General features: G+C 40.0%; 1 protein-coding gene across 1 annotated transcript; it reads left to right on the plus strand.

Moving 5' to 3' along the window:
- The first annotated feature begins 2,876 nt into the window (after nucleotides 1-2,876).
- On the plus strand, nucleotides 2,877-25,352 carry LOC110064629 (uncharacterized). Its single transcript, XM_089283360.1, has 16 exons — nucleotides 2,877-3,356; nucleotides 7,031-7,276; nucleotides 8,519-9,218; nucleotides 10,496-10,899; nucleotides 11,260-11,335; nucleotides 13,581-13,777; nucleotides 14,247-14,385; nucleotides 14,667-14,922; nucleotides 15,270-15,757; nucleotides 18,615-18,811; nucleotides 19,953-20,730; nucleotides 21,814-21,908; nucleotides 22,199-22,267; nucleotides 23,009-23,107; nucleotides 23,919-24,123; nucleotides 24,783-25,352. Exons 1-16 carry the CDS (start codon nucleotides 2,922-2,924, stop codon nucleotides 25,253-25,255), a joined length of 4,857 nt encoding a protein of 1,618 aa, XP_089139486.1. The 5' UTR covers nucleotides 2,877-2,921; the 3' UTR covers nucleotides 25,256-25,352.
- The last annotated feature ends 394 nt before the right edge of the window (nucleotides 25,353-25,746 follow it).

Below are 25,746 nucleotides of genomic sequence, written 5' to 3' on the forward strand. Positions count from 1 at the left end.
TTATGTTATCCGTATGGATTCTTCCGGCTATTGAGGTTATGTGTCTTTCCATCTGTTTTGTTTGTCATAGTTGCCTTTTTGATTTTATTTTGTCCAAACTGCATAAATAACAGGTGCGGGTTGATAATCATGAGACTTATGTTACGAACAACTTGTTTGCTTGGCTCATAACAAATTTATTCTGTTTTGATTTGATTTCCACTACATTACCTAACCTGTAAATCTGTTGGTACGCCTGACAGACTCATTTCCAATTTCTCAATTCCACTCTCAATGTTTTACGAGATATTTAACTAATCACACAGACGACACATAGACATATGGATAAGTAACAGTGCCGTACCATGGGGAGGCCCCCCTCCCCCAAAAAAAAGTTTAGCTAACACAAGTAAAAATATTCAGAAGTAGAACAGTAATAATGTTAGAATACGGTTGGATTCTCTCAGAGTAATTAACACTCTGGTTAGCCTAATTTTGTTTTCGCAGCGCTATCTTTAAAACGTTTCCGACAATTTTCCCAAATATCCAAATGAATTGAACTAGTTTGTGGGGTCTATGTAATGGGTAAGTAGTTTATTTTTCATACAGCATTGCATGTTGCATGTCAATTTGAATAAACCTGTTCCATAAGGAGAGTACAACGTTCAAGTAACATATCCGATCAATGATTTTAGTCAGTTAAAATTGCTGGAAACTGCTCTCAGAAGGCTGGAAATGCTATTTTAGGGACCTCAGATTGGAAAATCTCCCGAGGGAGCATTACCCCGGATCCCCCTAGAGAACGAGCACGTTTCAAGACGCTGAGTAACAAGTCGATAAGTTGACCGCCATTTTCAAGTCTGCTGCTCGCATTTGACGCTGAAGATTCAGTTCTTTCCACCGTGTATCGTTTTTCGATTGTGATCAGCTGACAATTGAACAAAGTTTACGTAGTTGCTTATCTTTCGAGACATTTTGAGTCGTATCTTACACTTGTCTTCTATGCAACACAGACATCCAAGCACCCCCAAAGATTACAACAACTTCCTTGTTCTGGATCAACGGTTTCAGACCTGCGCCAGGTTTATTATAAATGGATTATCCTATTCTCTACCTCGTTGCTTTCAACGGACCTCTTCAGCTTCGTATGTTAATTATCGGGGAACTGAAAAACCCTTTCAGGACGAATAAAGTAGGCACGTATGTATGTACGTATTTTAGTGTGTCTCAATTATCTTGTTAGGTGGCTTTGCGTTTCAATGGCAACCATGTTTTCAACAACAACAACAAACTTAACATGTATCTACTCATACATTTACAATTTTACAAAAATATATTTAACAAATTGACGAAGGTTTTTCATGCTTCTGTCCTGTTACTGGATCATGAATTTCGTCACAACATTGTCAAAGGCTGAGTGGATCCGCCGACAACTTTGACAATGTTATGACGAAATTCATTGTCAATAACAGGACAAACGCATGAAAAACTGACTTCAATTTGTTTTTGCAGTGACAAATTGTCAAATTGTCCGCTCTCGCTCGTTAACGCATTGCATAAATGATAAATTCATGTGTCTGTCCCCTTATTGAAAATGAAAATTAGCCAATGAGCGCACGAAAATTCCTGCAGTTATTGTAAAAATATAACTAATAGATGGACAGAAAAATACTGTATATTCTAGTCTGGAGACTGTTTTCTAGACAGTCTCCAGTTATTCTAAGATTTCTATGGATATTGAGAGTATAATTTATAGAATTCTTAAGAGAAGAGATGCGTACACGATACGTAATTTTAATTGTAAATATAATTTATAGAGATTTTTGTTGCTATTTTTATTTCGTGGCATGCCTGTAAAGTAGCTATTTAGCTAAACGCTTTTGACCACGTTAAATAAAGGTTATCGTTATCATCTTTAATAGAATAGAGAAAATCAATGCAAGTTTTCAGAATTTTGCTCAGACAGAAAAATAAAATGTCAGTTGTTTACGCCTCCTCGTAAATTCTAATTTACTAGGGAGATACAGGCCAACGCCTCCTGCCAGTGTTTTTGAATTAGTATTTATAAAAACATAGCCGGGTATGTTTAGAGATTTACACGTATTTTCCCTGATTTTACTCTCAGAAATTGCTATAATATCCGGTTGAGTTTTAACTGTTTGTAGGATATCATGTAATAAGGATAGATTCTTACCCAGGCTACGGATGTTGCGGTGAAACACTGAAAATCCGTTTTGCTTCGCAGCGTCATTAAACAGTCTGAGAATAGCTTACACAGCGACTATTTTCTGGGACAACATCCTAACCCACCTTAAATATCTCAATGCCTTCAACCCCTCTAAACAACTGAAATTTTATTTACTGCCTGAACAACATTCTGAAAACTTGTATTGATTTTCTCCATTCTATCAGACATCATGAGCACATCTCTTCTCTTGAGAATTCTATAAACTCTCAATATCCGTAGAAATCTTAAAATAACTGGAGACTGACTAGAAAACCTTTGGGTTCTCGAGACGCAAATATACATCATTTTTCTGTCCATCTATTTGTATATATATATATTTGTAAAATTGTAAATGTATGAGTAAATAAAGTTTGTTGTTGTTGAGAACATGGTTACCATAGAAACGCAAAGCCACCTCAAAAAGATAAATGATACGTACAAAATACCGTATTTTGGTACGTCTCAATTATCTTGTCACGGTGATAAATACATACGTGCTAACTTTATTTGTCCCAAAGGGGCTTTTCACTTCCCCGATAATTAACACACGAAGCTGAAGAGGTCCGTTGAACGAGGGGGAGATTAGAATAATCCATTTATAATAAACCTGGCGGAGGTCTGAAACCGTTGATCCAGAACAAGGAAGTTGTTGTAATCTTTGGGGGTGCTTGGATGCCTGAGTTGCACAGAAGACAAGTGTAAGACAGGATTCAAAATGTCTCGAAAGATAAGCAACTACGAAAACTTTGCTCAGTTGTCAGCTGATCACCATCGAAAACGCTACACGGTTGAAAGGACTGAATCATCAATATCAAATGCCAGCAGCAGACTTGAAAATGGCGGTCAACTTATCGACGTGTTCTTCAGCGTCTTGAAATGGCTAACGGCCGTGCTCGTTTTCTCAGTTGTTGTGTTCTGCGTGGTGGCCAGTAAGATTTGTCTGCTGGTTCTAGGACAGCAGTTCAAAGCTTTTAATCAAACTGAGACAAGTGCTCTGGGAGATGCTTCTGTAGAGACAAGCAAACAAGCCTCCATATTAATGCTTGTCCTGGTTTTAATGATCCCTCAACTCGTGTCTTTAGTTTACGCTACTTGGACAAATTTAAGAAGGAAGACTCGTCCGTGGCCAACAAAACAAGGATTTATTTTGGTAAGTTCTAATTACCTTTTCGTTTTTTGTTTGATAAAATGCATGGGTTTTATTTGCTGATTAAACTTAAATGACTGGATCGATAGGTATCCCTTCCAAGTAAAACTGCTTGCTTTTTCCGCATGGTGTCTTTGAAATGCATTTAAGAAAACGATAATCACTCTGAATAGAATGTTGCCATGAATGTTTAAACTTTTGACTTTTAATGGATCCTAATCTGTATGCCTAAAGACGAAATTTAAACTGGATTTCACATCTATAACATTGTCTGTTCGTTGCTTTTTGCAACTGTTCTGTTATAAATCCACTGATTTCTTTCATGTGTCGACTGTGTGATTAGTTAAATATTTCGTTACGAATTCCTTGAGAACTTGAAACATTGAGAGTGGAATTGAGAAATTGGAAATGGGTCGGTCAGGCGTACCAACAGACTGACAGGTTACGCCTGTGCAGTTGAAAGGTTACATCAAACAATAACGACTTTGCTGCAAGCCAAGCAAACAATTTGTTCGTAACATACGTCTCATGCTTGTCAACCCGCGCCTGTTATTTATGCATTTTGGACAAAATACAATCAAAAAGGCAGCGATGACAAACAAAACAGACTGAAAGACACATATCTTCAATTGCTGGGAGAGCCAATACGGGGATTATTAACTTTCACGGGTGAATAAGCTAGGATTAAAATACAGTTTACTAGTAAAATAAAAGCAATACATGTTTCTCAGTAATTTTGAGCCCCTAAATGTCTCCTTCAAAGATTGCCAAGAATTGCCATTTACGAATAATACACCATATTAAGCACAAGTTGTACGAAGAGCATTGATATTGCTGTATCATGCCTTCAGACACCAGGCAAATATCAGTAATAATTGCAAAAGTAATGAATGTTCAGGAATGTGCCATTAACCAAATGATGAAGCAAACATAGAATAAAATATAAATGCTGTTGTTCATGACAAGGCACAGCTGGCTTAGGTTCGTTAGAAAACATGGCCAAAAATGCGAAGTCCAATGATATACGCGTGCTTGGCAACATTTCGGTAAGCTTATTAGAATGAGCTTTGTAAAATAAGCTCAGCGAGGCGATAGACAAGACAAAGACTATTCAAGTGTCTTGTTTCCAATTGTCTGGTTTTTCTTGTTTGGTTTTACACACAGTGATTACGAAGATCTGTAAAATAACTGCCCAGTAAAAGATATTTTTCAATAAATCAAACGTGAGTAGAAAACAGCCAATGAAAATTTCACATTGGTAACGCTTGGTAACCAGGCTTTGAATGGTGTAACCTTCCGAAAAAAATGCGCTAGCATTGGCAACCGTAGAGGATTTTTGTTCCAATATGTTCATCACGCCTGAAATAATTATTTTTCAAATGGATTTAAAAGAGCCGAGTTCTCCATAACGTTCACTCATCCATGAGTGAACTTTAATGATTAATTGACTTCTCTTTTTATTATCACCCGCACTGTAGATTAATTAATCACTCGGAAAAACACTCTTTATATGATAAGCACTATATTGAATGGTTTATTGCTAATTAGTATTCGTCTGTGTTACACTGCGATTTTGAAACAAAAAACGTTTTCTGGCTACAGATGTCTTTTGACGCACACTGCGGTTGCAAATGACGTACCTTTCATTGTTGACTTCATGTGGTTTTATAGATCGATGGTCTTTATGTTCTCAGCTACTGAAACGTGCTGTTACCCTGGTAATTTGAATAACACAACAAAAAAAAAATGTTGATGCAATAAAAATGTTAGTCAAGCCTGTGTATTTTTCACTACGACATAAACACAAACACAAGCACAAGCATAACGGTAAGCATATTTTCTTAGGCATGCGCAGAATGAAAAATTACTATATTATCGGTTCCATACCTCCACGATACAGAAAAGAATGGCGGACGATGATTGTGCTTATGCTTTCAGCGGCATCTTGTCACTTGAAAAAAACATAAATACAAGCACAAGACGAACAATCAGTTTTGTTCTGCTTGTGCTTATGCTTGTGTTGTGGGTGTCCTCACTACTTTTTTTTATTATTTATTTATTCATTTATTTTTTTTTATTGCTAAACACATAATTACTTACATTGCCTTACTCTACTTACAACAATAACTAACCTACTTACAATACACTACATTATTGTTATTATCATTATCATTATTATTATTATTATTATTATTTCTAATGCTTTTACTGTCTTACAAACGTCACTTACAATAAATCAAAAAAAAAAAAGCGTATTTACAATACTTGGCATTACCTTTCTTACTTACAATACGCAATAATTACGTTACTTAAGGAGTTACAATACAATGTAATTACTTAATTATAGAAAAAAAAAAACAACCAACAAACAAACTAAAAAAAAAAGACCTCGCAACAAATTAGTAAGGGAAACGCCTTAAATGGTGAGAAGGAATTTCCACTTCTGTTGAAATTTCCTTTCACCATTCAACGCGGCAGCAATATATTTTTCTATCTCGATTTTATCCTGCACTAATGAGATGAAGTCGCTGAAAACGAACATAGTATTATTTAGAGCGTTGATATAAAGAAAGTATTTGCCTAGCATTATGAGGTGGTTGAGGGTCAAACGGTGAGTACAGGGACGAGTAATTCCAAATAATACCTCTGGCTCGGAGAGAAGTAAACTCGCGTTACTTACGGTAGAATACCAACTTTGGAACTTATACCAAAAGGAAGACGCTCGCGGGCAGCTAATAAACAAATGACGTATGTTATGACTATCAGAGGGACAGAAAGGGCAGGATGGGGAGGCAACCTTGTTCATTTTGTATAATATACTGTTCGTGACTAAAATGTGAATAATTTTGTGCTGGAACATTGCCAATTTAACTTCTTTTGTGGCTGTGAACGGCAGGAGATAAATTTTATTTAGATTCTCTTTTGCGATGCCGTATGATAAGAGTTTTTTTCTGAAGTAGGAGGAGGAAGATTTTCTAAGGTTAACAGTTTGTCGTATAACATCTAGCTTGCACGTTATAGTATTGGCGGCGGGGATGTAGTAGAGTCGCCAGAATTAACTTGTAGGAGCTTCTTCCAACTTTGAGGGATCGCAGATAAAAGACTATGATATTGTAAAAAGTTGCCATTTAGCGTGTATTTATTGCGCGTTCTCACTACTGTTCAGCTCTGCTTGTGCTGGTACTTATGTCGTATTGAAAACCAGGCCTTAGCGCTGACAATATTTTGGAGTTTTTAAGACGTCCGTCCAATGCAGGCGGTAAGAACAAAACAGGCAAAATTTCGAACAAAGTTGAATTTTGGTCAATAGGTCTAATAAATCCTACATCCTGATTGGTTATATTACTTTTTATGGACGGGACAGAACGCCACGTACACTGTCAGTGTCAATCAGTCATCTTGATTAAAGAGCTTCCAGTCGACTTTATTGAAAAAAGTCCGGCCTGAAATATTCCATCGCTGTAACAATTTTGCGAACATAAACGTCAATTCTTGGAATGACAGCTGACTCAACTGGACAGTTTTGGCAATTTTGTCTATATTTTTTCTGGAATTCTAATAAGTCGCCTGCGGCTAGTCATGAAATTTGCTGCTGTTATTGTTTCTTATGCCTTTAACTTGTCATTTTCCTTGCATTGCTTCTATTAATCATTCCTCAATGTCACTCGCAATTGCAGATTTTGATTGGTGGGTTCCTGGAAACTCTGTCCCTTTGTTATATAACCATAGTCGGACTGGCGGTTTTACCAGTAGATCCCAGTGTCATTGTACTGCTCATGTGCAGCCTAGCTGTGGTTCCTTCGATATGGCAAGCCACATCATCAAGATCACGCTTCCACACAACAAGTGGCAAGTTGCACGCCTTCAAATTTTCAGCATCTGCTGTCATTGCCGTACTTGGTATTGCGCTGTTAACTTGGAAGGTAATGGCTAAGCCGGTGATTAGAGTGGTTTTCACTTGGACCGTGGGAAGCAATTTGTATTTGGCTTGGTTTTGCATTCAGTTATTACGTTAACGATAGGCCATTTAACAATAACTACAGTAATTCTCGCGTATCCCCAATTAGCCCACGTGGGCTAAATACATTGACACTTAAATAAAGTTCTTACTTACTTACTAACTTACTTCATTGACTACTTTTTATTGTCAATAAGCGGGCAGACGCATGAGATTTATAATTTGGGCGATGGTGCGAGAGCGGACAATGTGGCAATTGACGTGACTTTTTCATGCGTCTGTCCTGTTTGTTACGACAACTGCAGAAATTCTCGCGCGATCATTGGCTAATTTTCATTGTCAGTAACGGGGCAGACACATGAATTTATGGTTTATGAGATGCGTCAACGAGCGAGGGCGGACAATGTGACAATTTGTTATCGTAAAAAACAAATTGACGTCACTTTTTCATGGGTCTGTCCTGTTATTGACAATGAATGTCGTCATAACAGCTGTGGATTCACGAGGCGAAAGCCGAGTGGACCCGCAGACTGACGTCAATTTCTTGACTGACGTTGTAGAGCAGCAGGTCGTCAGAAATTTGTTAACCTTCTCAACCAATCAAAAGTAACACTGAAAGCAATCTTGACTAGCGCTTTTTCCGCTCTTCGTGTTGGTAACATACTCGGGCCGCCTGTGTTACGTTCTTTGTGATTGATCAATCTGATTACTTTAGGTTTGGTTTCACGACACTCAATTGAGAACGTAACCAACTCCTTAATTCGTAGTCAGATTTGTCTACCTACGGTCTTCAGTATCTAGGTGTAAAGAATGACTCCCACGAGAATAACATCTATGTTGGACTAGTTTATTTTGTCATCATAATATAATTTACGACATTTAACGTTTACACTTCTCTTCAGAATATAGGTCTTATCCGTACATCCTTACTACCTTGGCATGTTGTAAATATTCAGTCTTAATATTTAAGGCAATTCTTAGTCGCAGCCCTTGATGTTTAAAAATAGATTTTATGAAAAGAAACAACGCTGCCTTAATTTAATGCATTGGTTGATACCTCCTGAATTAGAAACTTAGCTTGTTTTGCACTCAATGCGCGCTTTCTGATATGTCCGAATAACTATTAAAAGGAATCTTTCACAGATTTTATTTTTCTCTGTAACTTTATTCCATATTACTATCAATGATATTGCTACTTTCTTTTAAGACACCTGACACGTACGGACGGATAGGTATCCCGATCGCGTTTATTCTTCTCTCCATCGCATGGTCGCCTAAGCTGAGGAAACATCAAATAAGAAGCAAACATCAGAGCACCAACAAAGCTCCTGAGGCCACGATGCAGAGTTCAGTTTCGGACGTTTCTGGCTACATGTATAACAACGACGCAGAGCAAGGTGTCACCCAGGGACCCCCTGTGAAAAGAAGAACAGCTCGCGGGAAAGCTGCCATTGTTTCCTCGCTGTGGAAACTTATTCTTACACCTTTCCTTGCAGTTATGTTCATCAAGCTCTACAACATAGTCGAGCTGAACAGTATTTTTGCAGGGTTAAAAGACATAAACGTATCTAATCCATCATTTGTATACTTCATGCTCCATGTTTTTGCCAGCTTCTTTGGTTACCATTTTGGTTGGCTTGCCTGCTCGCTCTACCTGCAGAGGGTTGGGTATGCTCTCCCATTAACGTTAGCAACACCTATCGCTATCTTCATGATACATGTCACAGGGATATGCGAGACAGACACCATTCCCTTACCTTGTACACCAGACGACCGGATCTACATTCTCGCAGCGGGAGCGCTTCTGTGGGTGGCCCAGTTCGTTTCGATCACTTACTACGTGTGGAAAGGACAAGGAATGATTATGGCGAAAGCACAAGACCTATTCTGGATCCCAGACTATAATGGTATGTTTTGACAATCACTTAGATTTTTAATTTAAACTGAGATATTGTTTGCTATGGAGGCGCGGTGGTTAGTGCGCTCGCCTCCGGATTGAGCACTTCGGGTTCGAGCCCTAGGGCCCGTTTCTCGAAAGCTCCGGAAACCTTTCGGGCCCGGAAAGCCATAGCAAAATCTCGAACCTTACGATCGCAGAGCTGTTTTATTCACGTATTCTTAATATGAACAGAGGTTCCCTTCATACAAGAAGTTTGAGGCGTATAGACTTCTCCGTTTTTAGATACAGATGAACTGAAAATGGTTTTACGGGCCCGAAAAGTTTCCGGGGCTTTCGAGAAACGGGCCCTTGGCCGGGGACATTGTGTTGTGTTCCTAGCCTGGGCAAGAAACTTTACTCACACAGTGCCTCTCTCCACCCAGGTATATAAATGGGTACCGGCGAATTTAATACTGAAGGTAACCCTGCGACGGACTAACATCCCATCCAGGGGGGAGAAGAAACACTCCTAGTCACTTCATGGTACTAAGACCGGAGATAAGCGCCGGCCTCATGGGCCACTTGGCTCTTAAAAGTATCCAGACTTTACCTTTTTACCAAGAAAGATTCAAGGGAGTTTCTTGAAGTTGTTATTTCGTTGTACCTCTAAACACAAATGTTTGGAGTTTACTCTTGACCAGAGCAGGGCTCTTTACTGATACATGCGCAGTCAGTAATGCAAATGATGGGAAGTAACTTCCTTGCAGGTTAATTTGACCAAACGTTGTTGTAAAATAGACGATGGGCCAGCTTGCATTGCAACCAGGGAGAAGGTCAGCATTCCATCGGAACTCAGGCTCAGAGTAGACAGACGTGCGTTATTTGCATGCATCAGCTTACTAGTGTTTTCATATCACGATGGGTTATTGTCTAAGCGTTAGGTCAAGATTGGCGAATATTGGCTAAGATTCATTTCTCGCGTGTTAATGGGTAAGACGAAGTTGAGTTACATGAAAACCAAAACATACGAGGTCAATATCCAACCTTTTTGCTGAACAAGCGTGGTAAAAAAATAATTTATTGCATAGCACAAAGAACAGCATTTTCACTTGAGGAAGCAGTTGGTAAACCCGACCAATCTTGCCATATAATAAGAGCTAATAAGCCGGTAGCCTGCGAGCAGGCTCACGTTGGAGCTCAATCGAGCGACGAAGCCAAGCGAAGATATTTCCCGCCGTAGTAATTAGCTGGTATATTGCCCGATAACTTAAAGCCTACCTGACAATGTCATTATATGCCTTCTAGGTGTCTGCCTTGAACAACATCTACTGTTGAACAGACGCAACGAAGCGTCCGACGAGGAGCACATCACGCAGCAAAACCTTTCTCGGGACATCAGAGTATTCATCTGCACAACAATGTATCACGAGGAAGATTACGAAATGGAACAACTTCTTCGATCCATTCACGACGTCGACATAAACAGCGGAAAAACTGGACGCCAGTTTGAGTCACACGTGTTTTTTGATGGATGTGTCAGGGTAGAGGTACTTAACAGTTATGCATTGAAGCTGGCTTCCCTGGTGGAAAAGACGTTAAAGGTGCGTCTCACTGAATGTAACAAGATGAAAACCCCATATGGTATGCAGCTTAAATGGAGACTTCCAGGGGGAATGGAATTTACTATTCATTTGAAAGACAATGCTAAGGTAAGAGAACAAAACTCTGTGTTTTCTGTCAGTCTTAACAATAACGTTCTTCTGAATAAAGTAAGCCAGGCCAAACGTAATAGTTCATGCGATAATCCTCGGACTCTGATTAGGATTTTGGCATGTGCTAGAATAAACTTCATCTCTGAAAGCCACTTCACTGAGTAGGTTGCGATTTTGTGGAGAGAAGCATGACTAATGTATCAACATGTCATTTTTCACCCCAGTATAAATAGATTTTCACTTAGAAGATTGCTGCGCATGAAAGACAAATCGGTAAATCAACGGAGTAGAATATTTCAGAATTAGAACTAAGACAGCTTCTTCGGTAAGAAGAATTAATATTTCGTCCGTGTGCAGGTGAAGAACAAAAAGCGTTGGAGCCAGGTGATGTACATGTCTTATGTTTTGGATTATAAACAGCGTCTCCTCGGAGGTAAGGATGATTCTGTGTCCACTAAATTACATTTTAAGGTTACCGTATACCTTTAGGGGTGTCTCGCGTCCAAGCGATGTAGCGCGTCCGGTTTAAGCTGTAGATACCTAAACCCCCATATCAAATTACGGCTTATAGAGCTGGCTATCGAACTATACCAAGAATTTTGAAATAAAATGAATTGCCGTTTTTTTCACGACCACTAAATGCGAGCGCCCTAATCATCTTTTGGAGGCTACAAGTCAAAGCGAATTTTGTTCTTCGCCAATTTATTTTTTTCCTCGGTTTCAGGACAAAAAGCGCTAAAAAAGCGTATCTGCGTTTTTCCATATTCAATTGCAGTAAAAAGTTACGGAACGTTTTCGCAATAGAATTTAAAAAATGTGAAGTGATCGTACAAAAATCGCTCTCGGAGAAAAAATATTTCGAAATAAACAATTCGCAGACACTTTTTTTTTTATTTATATGTTAATCTAGCTTCTGTCCAAATTTGAGGGCAATCGAAGAAATTCCCTTTGAGTTGCGTGTCTGCTTTAAGCGGAAAAATTTATTCGAGAAAACAGCGCTAAGAAAAATCTCTTGCTTCGCAAACAAACTCCGCCCACATACGCCTTCAACTGGATTCTCAGATCACTGCACCAATCAGCGCTTGGAAAGTTCACTACCATTAACCTAGCGGTGAAATTTACGCGCGAATCTCCAAAACACCGTTGTGTTTGGCAATGCGCTCAAGGCGGAAAGATAATTTTTCTGTAGCTCGGTTTTTCTTGAAGCTGGTCTGGCAAAATGGGGAAGACTAGAAAGAATACGAACGCTAGAGTGTTTGGGCGAAGAAAACAAACAAAAGAAAGCGCGGCGGAGCAAATGTGCATGGATATTATTCCAGTGAATCTCAATGAGTCCGACGGCGATTCATCGGTATCGGACTCAACAGAAGAGTGATTGTAAACATCGATGTTATCGCTGCCAAATTCCCCAATTTTTACACAACCTTTCTCTTCTCCTGACTCGATGTTTTTGCTCGCTTGATACGATAGTTATAGCTTCATGCGCGAGGCCAACTTTCGCTTCTTCACTCCGAGACGTATTTTCATTCGCTCTTCGCTGTTTTCGCTTTTTCGAACTAGTCCACGGAGTTTTCCGTGGTCCATGTCTACTTATAACGTAATAGAATTACACCTACTACGAAAAATGCTTGGATTAACAATGCTGATCAACTGAGAAGCCAGCCAATTCGTGGTATCCATATAGGTAATAGACCAATTTCGATATATTAAAATTCAGCCTAACACAATAGACCTCAGCACGAGGCTCTGGGGAATAAACCCCACAAACTCTGTAGTTATCCCCCAGAGCCTCGTGCTGAGGTCTATTGTGTTAGGCTAAATTTTAATACATCGAAATTGGTCTATTCCCGCGAAAGTCGTCTCGGTTGATTGCAAACACGTTATAGGGCTGTCAATCAAGAGGGAACTTTTACTTCCGGCCACAACCTAAAACCTTCATTTCTCCGCCAATATTTAGTTTTTTTTTTCAGAAATAAGAGATTACCCTTCGACGATTACTTTGACCCAAAAACCCAAATTTGAAGAAAATTGTCGATCTGAAGGTATAGGTAACTTTAAGTCTCTCAGGTCCTTTTTAATTTTTAAAATCTAAAGCATCTAAAGTCGTGCTGTTGGGTACAATCACTTTAACGGCAACAGGCTTTGCAACAGGTTTTGGAAACAGGTTTTGTTGGTTTGGTTAACGGTGTCTTAATCAACCGCTGTTGGTGGAAAAGATAGATGACTCCTTGAGACCCTCTTCACTGGATCTGTCGTTTTCTTCTGTTTGGGTCTGTCGACTGAATCTTCTCAGCTGTTTTCGTGTGGGAAAACTGTTTATCGATTATCCACTGAATCGAAAAAAGAGTTTTGCTGAGGACCATGAAAGAAAGGAACCATTTAATGTTACTTACTTTAATGACGGTTAAAAGTTGATCAACTAACATTTTGTCTATTTAATGCTACTTACTTTAATAGCGGTTTAAAGTTGATCAACTAACATTTTGTCCATTTAATGCTACTTACTTTAACAGCGGTTTAAAGTTGATCGACTAACATTTTGTCCCAGACAATAAAATAAATAAAAGCCAACCTAATCCTAGTGATTAATCTCAAATGATTGACCATGGCCCTGTAACAACATCTAACTCTAGGTAAAAGTGTAAAACTGAACTCTCCAACATCATTTGACATTCCAGTGAAAGATGAACAGTCCTTCATCTTAACAACAGACGCCGATGTCAAGTTTACTCATGAATCTGTAGAGGCACTCATAGACCAGATCATTGAGGACCCTCGAATTGGTGCAGTGTGTGCTCGTACCCACCCCTTGGGAAATGGACCTGTAGTCTGGTACCAGATCTTTGACTATGCCATTGGACATTGGTTTCAGAAGGTTAACAGTCTTTTGCTTCCAAGTGAATGATCATCATTTGATAGAACGAGGAAAAAGAGTAAACTAATAGCGTTCATATCATAATGATATTTTTTTGTGACCCTTTCTCCAGAATAAAAATACCGCTATCAAAAGGCGTTTTTGGAACTCTTCATAAAAGTTATAGAATTGATCGTGAAGTTGTAGAAGTTACTGGACTGCTGGTGTAATGGTCTTTACACCCAGCTGACGAGAGTCGTTAAGACACTTTTTAGAGATATTGTTGAAACGATATCTTTCTCTTTTTGATCTTAGAACAGAAAAAAATAAACGACGTGATAGACTAGAGAAGATAACGAAAAATATATTATTTTAACTTATTTCCAACTGGTTAAATCTGCAATTCTATTCTTGGCATTTTGATTATTTAAATGCTTTTGTTGTTCCTAGAGTTGTCCATTTCATTAATTTTCAATATCCCTCGGTTTAGGTTGCAAATCATATGCTTGGTTCAGTGCTGTGTAGTCCCGGATGTTTCAGTCTGTACAGGTGCAAGGCCGTCAGAGAGGTGTTACCAACTTATGCCACCGGTGTGGACCACGCTTTCCAATTCCTGACCAAAGATATGGGTTGGTGTCTTAGAAGCATAAGTGACAAGACGAGATGACTGTTAAATTATTTTAGCAGGAGGAATTAAGAAGACGGAAAATCACAATTCAAACGATGCATGCATGCAGAGTAACATATTTACTTATGACCTTTAGTATGTGATAGCGTTGCAGTGTTGCTTTGATGAAAAGAAGGAATCATTTGTCATAAACTCTCCTGTGAATAACTGTGGGTTTCCATAAGTGAGATTGACAAACAACTCTTTCAAACTAAGTTGTATATGATCTCTTATTCCTTAAAGGGGAAGATCGCTGGATGTGTACACTCATGGTTGAACGAGGCTGGCGACTGACGTACTGCGCAGCCGCAGAAGACAGTACTTACTGCCCTGAAAGCTTTGACGAGCTTTACAAGCAGAGGCGTCGCTGGACGCCATCGACTCTTGCCAACCTTGTTCTGCTAGTCAGTGAATGGAAGAGGATTTTGAAGAACAACGATCACATTTCTTTTCTTTTTATCCTTTACCAAACATTTCTTGTCTGTTCCACTGTTATTGGGTGAGTAGAGTCTCAAATGTTTAATGATTACTTTCCATGTTTCTGGCGTCCGTATCCACTTGTTGCAGATGTAATTCGTCCCTCGGCGCAGAGCGGATACTATCCACATTATTGAACACAAATACAAGTGCAACTTCATCGAGCAAATCTCTCAAATACAGATCAATAGTACTTACACGTGTATCGCACTTTCGATGAATCTGTTGAAACTTTGAAACTTTGCTGAGCAAACAATTTAATTGCACCACATCATCGGTATGTCTACCGCGGCAGTCTCGTTCCTCGACAATGCTTAGTTTTTTTTCTTAATTTATTGTATACGACCAGCTTGCTTTTCTTACTTCCAGACCATCCACAGTCATTTTGGTTATAGTGGGCGGAATGATGTTCTCGGGCCTTGCAGTCAATGAAATAACTACTGTTGTCCTTATCAGCCTGGTAATCGTTGTATACACCGTAATATGCCTCTTCACGTCACCAGATTTCCAGCTCAGGGTGTCCAAACTGCTGACGTTCGTTTTTGCTGTAATCATGTGCATTGTTTTCATTGGTGTAGCAGTTCAAATTTCAAACGAGATAAAATCGACAGGCATGACAACGCTAGAACCAAACTCAACCGAGTCAGCCTCACCTCAGTCGTTGGAGCAGCACCTACCGGCTGGAGTCAGCACTCTGTACTTGGCCGGGTTATCTGGCATCTTTATTGCCGCTGCCCTGCTGCATCCCAATGAGTTCACGTGTTTGTTTCATGGAATGTGGTATCTGCTGTGCCTACCCTCTGGGTATCTGTTACTGACAATATATTCTCTTTGCAATCTAACGGACAGATCATGGGGTAGGTATGCCCTTTATGCCCTAGTTGTTCGAAAGGTAGATAACGCTATCCACCGCATAAATCGCTACTTAGTGTCAACAAAACAAACAGTTCCCAATGGATAGCGATTTATCCGATGGATAGCGTTATACACCTTTCGAACGACCCCGGCCTGCTCTTTTAGATAGCAAGTAGTTGCATCTGCGGCATCTACTTAAGGACGTTCGCGCTGATCGTTTCTGCGCATCCTTACTGCGCACGCAAATTCACACGCCACGTCATGCATGAGCACGCGCGCTAAGAAATAAAATGGACAATGATAGGTATGGTTGGCCATTCGTTTCAAAATTACGACAGGGTATACGCGGGTTTTTCTGTCGCGTATACTTGTTTACATACGTTACGTATGGGCTTTAAACCCACATATACGACCATTTAGATCGCGTATATACGCATTTTTAAAGGGCCACATATTTGCGTAAATTCAAGTTCGGGGATATGCGAAATGAATGCGCAAATATACGCGTCCTACAAGGACGCATATATACGCGTGCTAAAATGCGCGTATATGCGGGTCTCGGAAATTACGTTGTATATGCCAGCACAAAATGTGCCTTTTAAGAGAATGGCTGTTCGTGTATGATAGCAATGAAAATTACGTTAACTAGAAATCGTAAATAAGGCGGCAGTGGTGAAATGGCTTGTCTTGGTCTATCTGCTATTTAATGTTTGTTACTGCAGTTCCCCCAGCAGGGTCTGATTTGAGGTGGTTCAATAACATCACAAGGCGTGTTGACAGCGTCAGGGGACCTAATTCTCTCTGGCACATTGATGGACTACACTGCCTTATCAGTTGGAGGTTTGTAATACATGGTGGCTTGACAGTGTTTTTAGACTTTAAGTTGTGCAACAAACAATTCTGCTGCGACTGGGCTCGCTCTCTTCTTAGCTGCTGTGCAAAGTTATGGATTGCCCTCTAGAGTGTGTTCAGACGAAGGGGATGAAAATTTAGAGGTAGGAAGGGCTATGGTATGGCGCAGGGGATTTAATAGGGGAAGCAACATTGCTGGGTTCTCTGTACACAACCAGTGAATTGAGCGTCTCTAGAGAGAAGTCTTTATTGAAGTCGGTCAGTTCTACTACACTCTGTTCTACCAGATGGAAGAAAATGGCATCCTGGAATCGACCAGCATAATCGATCTGTTCTGTTTGTATTACATATTTCTTTCCAGAATTAACAACCAGTTAAACCTCCTAGTTGAGGCAAGGAATAACCATGCTGTACGCACAACCAATATGGGTGAACGCGGTGATTTTACAAGATATATGTAATACTGGAAATACCAGCTGTCAAGGACACATTTGATGATAACACCCAACCAGATGAATTATCTTGTGAAGACCCAATAGGACTTACACTAAAATCACATTCTGTTTCCTAAAACTCCCCTTGAGGTATTGATATATCATAGGCTGGACGACCCACTCTTCCATTAGAAGCTGATACAGTTGGCAAAGCCCTGATGGGAATACACTAAGGTGCATGAAACTGCTCTTAATGCAAACATTTCCCATCTAAGTAATAAATATTGCATTTGTCTCACCAGCGATTCTAGAGGCAGTATCCTCTCAGCATTCGCCTTGGTACCTCTGTCCAATGAGTTAACTAAAGGATTAGCCTGCGTAGCTTGGCGGTTTAGCAATTTTCTAAGCAATTTGAGCGCCAGCGCACAAAACGACAAAGCCGCGAAAACGAGCAGGACCCCTCCCCGCCCCGGCAGGCTCCTCGTGGCTACGCCGCATTTGGCGTTCGTTATCGCGGCTTCGCCGCTTTCTTAGTGTTAGGATAAAATCTTGAACAGTCATTCAAAAGACGCATAACTGTTCCTAGAAGTTCAGTCACTGGGGGAGCTGCAGTAACAAACATTAAATAGCAGTTAGACCAAGACAAGCCATTTCACCACTGCCGCCTTATTTACGATTTCTAGTTAACGTAATTTTCATTGCTATCATACACGAACAACCATTCTCTTAAAAGGCACATTTCGTGCTGGCATATACAACGTAATTTACGAGACCCGCATATACGCGCATTTTAGCACGCGTATATATGGGTCCTTGTAGGACGCGTATATTTGGGCATTTATTTCGCATATCCCCGAGCTTGAATTTACGCAAATATGTGGCCCTTTAAAAATGCGTATATACGCGATCTAAATGGTCGTATATATGGCTTTAAGCCCATACGTAACGTATGTAAACAAGTATACGCGACAGAAAAACCGGCGTATACCCTGTCGTAATTTTGAAACGAATGGCCAACCATAGATAGGGCAGATGGCCATTGCTATAGCTTTTCCTTGGTTTAACGATCGTGGACGTTAGGTGACTCCTATTTTTCTTTTGATGGATCATTTTCTCTACCGATTTTTCTAGATTAAGCGAAAAAATGAAGAAAATCCATCAACTAGAAGTTTGATTTTTTTTTTTTGCAAAATGCACCTTCGAATTCCGTTCTTTTTGGCTCTTCATTTATCTGTGCGATGGTTTCAAATGCCTCTTGAAGGGTTAAGTTTTGTGAAAGCGCTGGTAACATCTGTTGCGGCTTTAAAACGATGCGCCCTTGTATCCTCAAAATAGGATTAAAAATGCACGTATGTATAATATCCAAGGAAATGATATGCCATACGTACTTTATCTATTTGGGGGAGGGGGAACACTGTAAAACAAAGCTACTCTCCTATGCTAAAATTTGTCTTTCACGTGATTGGCCTAAACCCAGGGCATAAATGTACATGATAAACTCGTTTTGCTTTGCAAAAGATAAATAACTTCCAGGAAACTTTCATATTTTGCTTTTTATAAAATAACTTATCAGGGACTAGGGAAGAAAAATCTGCATCACAAGAAGAAGACTGGTACAAGCCAATAGCAAACTTTTTGATGAAAATTTGCAAATGTTGTCAAAGTCAGCAAACCCGGGAAGAGAGACACACTGCAAGCAAGGCAAAGCGTGGAAGTATAGTCGAAAGCAGGACCAGCATTAAAGCAGAAATTACTAATTCCTCCAACAAGGTTAGTTTAGGATTTATGAGTGTGGGCGCGGGGGAGGAACTGAGAGAGTTACACCGAACGAAAACGTGTCTAAGCAATTTCACCTTGTCTTGTAAACGTACGGAGCTGCGTTCTTTACCTTCTTAAGTCTTTGTGTTATAGCAAAGCTCTGGCGGCTCGAAGGGCCGCCAAGCGGAGACCCATACTCATATGGGAAAGGAAAGAAAACCCGTGAGTTGATTTTCTCATGGTTATCATGGCTAGCGTTATTGCTCGCGTGCGCGTACGCACGAGGGCGGCCACGGCGACGGAGTCGCGCAACATGGCGGCCATACTCCAACTAATAGATTTACAGAGACATTCAGCCTTGGTTTACCGTGTACTTCTTTGATGTTAGACATCCATGTTATGATCAATTGACACCTGTCAAAACAAGTTATCCGCTGATCAGTATCACGTGCTGGTTTTCGATTGGATCGCGGGCTCATGTCAGGTTAACTTGTTGAAAACAGGGCAGGATTGTTCGGAAGCCAGTTAACGCTAACCCAGGATTAAAAGTTAACCGAATTATAACGTTTTCTTCTATACAAAAGTTTTTTGCTGCTTTGTTTTGTGGATATATATATATATTTGGTGATTATTAAAACTCAAACCAGAAGGCCAAACAATATACAGAAAACCTCACCGCAAAGTTACAAAACTCAAATCAAAATTCTACCTTTTCCTGGGTTAGCTTAATCGGGCTCTGAACAACCCGGCCTAGGAGCTATGCTTTTAGGCTGGCCTAAATCTATATATTAGGTTTGAATTTCCAGCTACTCTGTCTTGTTATTGATCGAGACCTTTGTCATAACATTATCAGCTACAAGGAAATATGCGCATTCACTTGATTGGTATCAGGCGAGGTCCAGGATAAACGGTCACCGTTTTCTGAATCAACGAGCACCGAAGGCGAAAGCTCCTAGAGGAATCCGGGGTCATGGTGTCCCAGGAAATGTTTTAGATTTTATCTCCCTAAAGTGCCCTTTCCTGGGTGTCTGAATCATTGTGGCCTGGGCATTACCGCGAGAATTCACAGCTACTTTGACAGAAAGATTAAGGTGTACTGTGTTGATTATTGTATGAAAACTTTTAATTCAACTTCAGCTTTGATCAATTATAGGTCGCTGAGTCATCAGACGAAAAGGGCAACAAAGAGATGACGTCCTTTACTGCTAAAGGAGAAGTGTTCATCAAGACAGAGACTACGGAAGTCCTGCGACTTCCAGCTGAAGATACACAAACAAGCAAAAATTTGGAGGCGACAAGACCAGAAAAGAAAAGCACCAAAAACCCACTGAATAATGCATCGAGTGGGGCTGATCAAAATACCAGTGCTACTGCCAATGCTGATGCGGATCAAAATTATCAGTTTCCAACCATTGTTGTGCAATCGGCACAGGAAATTCCAAGAAAATCTCTGGCTACATCATCAAGTAAGATGGAGTCGAAAGAAGCTTGTAAACTTTCTACTGGGGAAATAAATGAAGACAATTTCCTCAATGGTGCCTTCCATAAACCATCTTCAAGTGAATCCATTGGCCCAGATCCGGGTTCATACGCGCAGGGCTTGATACGAGAGAAAATAAACGCAGGTGATGGAGTGAAACGGGAGGAATACTCGTCTGAAAAGGATCATTCAGCAAATTCACTGGTTCATGAAGGAGCAATGCCTCAAAAAAGCGATGTTAGTCAACTAATCAGCGATGGAGAAATGCAAAAGCAAAAGGGAAAAGGGAAAAGATTGGTTCCACTCACAGTATCGACTCTTATCACATCCTCGGCATCAATGTTCCAGGAAAGCAGCGATCAACCTGAAAAGGGAGACGGGCAGCTGCAGTGGATGAAAAATCCTGAGCTGTCACGCAAGTTTGGATCGAACCTCTCACTTCGAACATTGGGTAAGTGTTACTCGTGGGGGAGTTGGTGGGGATGTAAGTGTCAAGTATAAATGATCGCACATTGTGAATCATCGGGGACATTTCCGTGTGTCAATTGTTTGATCACATGACGGCTCTTCTATGGTGACTATGTTTTCGGAGGGTACTTTGCCCGAATTTGGCGTTTTTTTTTAAGCTAGATTTTTTTGCAGTGAGATTTGGACATTTTAGATTTTATGGTATTATCGCTAAACATTTCTAGTATAAAGTTGCATCCTTTGCGGTTTTCGATATTTTATACTCAATTTTGGGGATTCTTCCTCATTTCTGCAAAAGATTGCGATCGAAGATAACAGATCCAAGATGGTGGACACTTCTAAATGAATGACGTCATTTTTCGCGTGATATGCCGTCATGATTGACCCGTGGTCAATTGACATGAAGTGAATAGTTTTTAAGATTATTGTGCCACCCCTCTCCGCCCATCTCATGCAGGCTCACTAACGATATAAAGCCCAGTCTACAGTAAGTAACACAGCATTATTATATGGCTGTGTCTCACAAGGACTGGGAACTACCGAATTCACGAATTTGATTGGTTGAAATCGATATTGACCGAGGTCTAGATTTTCCCATCTAGACTGGCATCTAGACCAGTTTTATTTTGCGTTGAAAAAGTAGCAAACTCAAATTCAAAAATGTTCACCGTTTTCTTTTATTTTCTTCTCAATCATTTATGGAAGTGCCAAAAAGCCTGACTACAAAAAAAAGTAAAGAGGACGAGCAAATTTCGGCAGGTTTAAGTTAAGCTCGTCTCCGTTTGCAAGCAAAATGTCAGCAAACCAGTTACATTAAACGAATTAAAGTTTTCTTCTTTGCCATATAATAAACATCTTATTAACCGAACTAAGTCGGTCTGTATGGGAGAATCTTGACCTCGGTCGTGTGTACAGACCTCACTGCGTTCGGTCTGTTCTCACGACCTCGGTCTTTTCGATATTTTTCTGAGCTGTCCCATAAACGAACCGTTAGAAATGAGTACAATTAATAGAAACGATCTCACCCTAATCGTACTTGCATGTTGTTTTACTTTTTTCCTGTTAGATGAAAATGGTCGCCCTATGACAGCACTCAAAAACGACGTTTCTTTTTCCGATCTAAATTTGTCAGTTGAAGAGTGGTTACCAAGAGACTTTAAGGTAACAGGATGTAATGAAATTATACGAAAAAGCGTACGGTTTTACTGAGAAGGTCGTTTGTGTGTGACTTCGGGAAAATCAAATCGTAATTGTTTTTGTTTTAGCATAATGTCTTGTTGGCTCAAGTGTTCCTGTCAGCCTGGACTTACAGACACACGGCACACTCACGACTGCCTTATTAAAAAAAGCCGGGTCGAGTAAAAGAGAGGAGATGTTAGTCGCCTTCGGCTTCGTAAGTTCGTGTTTAACTTTTTACGTTATTAATGATGAGTTGGTTTGGTGTTCCACAGCGATACGCTTCCAATTTTCGCGAGCACGGATATGATACAGCAGGATTTTTACCCGGAATGACAGATAAGGTTAGTGCTGTTTTAAAATCAAGCAAAAAAAAAAAACAACAACAATGAAACAAGTAAAGTATATCCAGTAAAGTATATCCAAACCGAAACTGAAAATGAATAGAAGCCGACTACTTTCTTTTTAAACCTTGGTCGTAATAGAGAGCTCAATGATCATTTAAGATTTTCAACAGTCGCCCCTGATAATAAGTTGTGAACAGGTAGCACATGAACTACAAAGTCGGTCGTGATGAAGAAGATAATTAAAATAAAATTAAAAGGACGCCATTTTTAAGGTCCACTCGAAATCCCCTCGAGGCGCGGGCGGTGAAGCTAAGTACCCCCAATCGCGCCTTTCGGAGATTCGGGCGAGAAGAATTCTTCAATTTCAGTACCCGTTTCAAATGTTTCGATCTGTATTATATATTAAGCCACGTGGATGAATCTCTCGTCCCGTAACCACCAATCTTTAATTCCTATCTTACAGACTGTTTCTTCAAACTTCATTCCTCGTCCAAGTTTGTCAGAGGGCGGCCGTTAGTTTCATTTTCGGTTTTCTTTCCCGCCATATCGTTGTACACACACACAATCGGTTGGCCGTTATCTCTTCAGTTTATGCATTCCTCGTGACTAGTTCGTTGGTCGGGGTAAATCTTCCCCTTTCTACCGTTACAGTACAGTCTTAGCGCGTTATCCGGAAGAAACCTGCTTTAAGTTTATACTAACGAATCAATGTTTTGATAAATATCTATTGCCATGCAGGATCTGCAACTAATTTGCATCCATACCAGGGGACATCGCCAGAGGCTCTTACGGGATATCAGGAAAATCCCGCGATTGGACATTGAAGAAGATATCCCTGTAAGTTTTCTTATGACTGGTACAAACGGGCTTAAATCGGGATTGAATTCACACTTATTCTTTTCTCATTTGTCTTAAAATTTCGATATTAATAAGCCCAAGGCTTATTTGTGTTCAAAAATATAAATCTTTCCAGGAAAGAATTGTTATTTTGATTTATAAAATAACCGACATACTACGCCCGTTCTGATTGGTCAGTAGAGTTGCAAAACCTATGTTCCATGGCAGCTCTACGCGGGAACGAGAGAACTCAGTACGCTAGCGATAAACATGCAGTTTCGGGATGTTTCACGTGGGATGTTGGGAGAACACTCGAAAAACTAAATCACTCGCCTAACGGCTCGTGATTTACAAACTTTTCCCGTGTTCTCCCAACATCCCGCGTGGTTCATTGCGCCTTTGAACCCATAAAAAGAGTGGTCTATCGCTTAACCTGTGGCATAGTTATCTCCCAGCTTCTGGTTATATGGAAATTCCTGCAATGATATCTAATCGTGTCGTTTTGGTACGCTTAGCTTCGGCGACATAACAGGCGATTTGGTTCAAGCCATAGCTAATATATATTTTTGTTATACGTAGTAGAGTAAAAATGTCCATGGCGAAAATAACCGACTTTGATTTGGAAACTAAGAGTAACAAAAACGCACGGTTAGGTATTTACCCCACCTAACTACTTCTAAATCGTCGGCTGCATCATGTCACTGACATCGGATTTCGCTTGATATCAAAAACATTTTGAATACAACTATATCCAAGTATTTATCGAATTGTTTAGTTTTAATCCTGGTACCAATATATTTTGTTTTAAAAGCAAAACGTTCAGGAATGGTTGGAAGAGCATGGTCTGGGCGATTATTGGCCCAAGTTTGAATCTAGTGGATATACAGAACCCAGCGACTTGGAAGATTTGAAAAACATAAACAAAGACAACCTGAAAGAGACGTTTAACATTCATAAACCTGGCCACTTCAACAGGCTTTTATCTGCCATTCGTAAACTGCAATACCCCAATCAAGGTAAGTTTCACAAACCTGTCTCACGCTCACGGGAATTGATATGCTACTGACTCACAGATCAGACAGAACAGGGGAATTTTCCCGGCCACAATCTGAGCGCGAGTTTGTACCCTGCCACATGCTTGATGTCAGCATGTATGAAAAGAAAGTACCGGTACCTGCTTTTGGTAGCATCTAGTTATTTCATATGTCATAAGTTATTCTTGAAATTTTATATCATTTTGGATATGAATTTCAAAATTTCACTTGCAATATCTTAACTATAAGGAAAATAAGTATCGGCGAACTGGAGTCAAACAAGAATTTGGCGCGTATCACCAACTTTCCACAAGAAGAGAATTCTTGTCTAATCTGGAGAAAAATAGTTCAAATAAGATGAAACTGAGCGAGAGTTTATTGATAAGAGACCTTCTTAATAAAGTAACCGGGAATCAAACGAGACCAAGGACCTGAACTCAGTTCAACTCGATCCTTGTTTCCATGTTCACTGTTTTTGGTGACGCTTCAAGAAAATTCCCCCAACTACAAGCTGGCTTGCCCAGTTGGTTATGCCCGTGGCAATATGCTCAACAATTTATCCATTGATTGCCAGAGTCTTAGAGAAAAAACAAAACATCACGTCCTCTTCTTAACGTGTGATTGTCCGTATTTTTGCCCAGGTCAAATCAAACTTCGTCAAACGCGGCGTGAGCTGGATCGTCTTCCATTGCTCTACCTGGATGTGGACAACCAGGACGACGGCATTGAGTATGAATTCTGGGAAGGTTTACGCCAAACATGTTTAGTCCCTGAATTAAGTGCCTTTGACCAGACTTCCAAGCTGAAAGAAAAACTCGTGGAACTGCGAAACACAGCCCTTTTGATATTTGGTGTCAGCAATGCCTTATGGATGGTAATAGTACTGACTTTGGTGCAACAAAAAGATCTGAAGGTCTTTGGAGTAGACGTCATTGGGCTTGCTTTTCTACTTATTTACGGTTTTTTAATTATTCTTCAGTTTCTGGCACTTTTAGGCCATCGTTTCAAAACTATCGTTCATATTTTGGCGCGTACACCCTGGACACTAAGCAAGAGAGTTGGAAACAATCGTGTTTCTTCCGTTGAATCTGAGAACAGTCAACCAACGCGCTAATGACAACGCGCAAACAAAAATAAATATCAACCGGCCGAAGGCGAGAACTATTGACATTTAAATTAATTAACACTCTATTATCTGAGAGTTTGAAATATCATGAATAAAATGACTTTTTCCATTCAGGCCAGAGAGACTAGAAAAGCTGATGCAGAAGTCAACCAGATCCGTTAGCAAGACCTGTAATTTAGTCAAGGTTGTATTTTTGCGTTCGTTGTCCTTGTTGTACCTGTTATATGTGCGGGGAAGGCATGGAGTAACATAGTTATCCATTTTTCTCCTGGGTTGTTCCACGAATATCCCACTTGTGACTTGTTGCTCGAATAGAGGAAAATATTACCCGGTTAATCCAATTCAGACCGGGTGGAGAAAGACTGAAATGATTGCTTCAGGGACAAATTATCAGTTTATCTACGATTTGATGGACAAAATGTTACCTTTCGCTAGGAAGTTACAATTATGTTGTAACAGATCAATCAGACAAGTCTTTA

Source organism: Orbicella faveolata, unplaced genomic scaffold (genome assembly GCF_042242905.1).
Source record: "Orbicella faveolata isolate gen_17 unplaced genomic scaffold, um_ofav_v1 contig_12, whole genome shotgun sequence".
NCBI lineage: Eukaryota > Metazoa > Cnidaria > Anthozoa > Scleractinia > Merulinidae > Orbicella > Orbicella faveolata.

What these genes read in the sequence shown, in the direction of transcription:
- LOC110064629 (XM_089283360.1), top strand. Translation starts at nt 2,922, where the DNA reads ATGTCTCGAAAGATAAGCAACTACGAAAACTTTGCTCAGTTGTCAGCT. An exon ending in TAAACAGCGTCTCCTCGGAG is followed by an intron (nt 11,336 to 13,580) that starts GTAAGGATGATT and finishes TTGACATTCCAG; the next exon opens with TGAAAGATGAACAGTCCTTC. An exon ending in ATTCCTGACCAAAGATATGG is followed by an intron (nt 14,386 to 14,666) that starts GTTGGTGTCTTA and finishes TATTCCTTAAAG; the next exon opens with GGGAAGATCGCTGGATGTGT.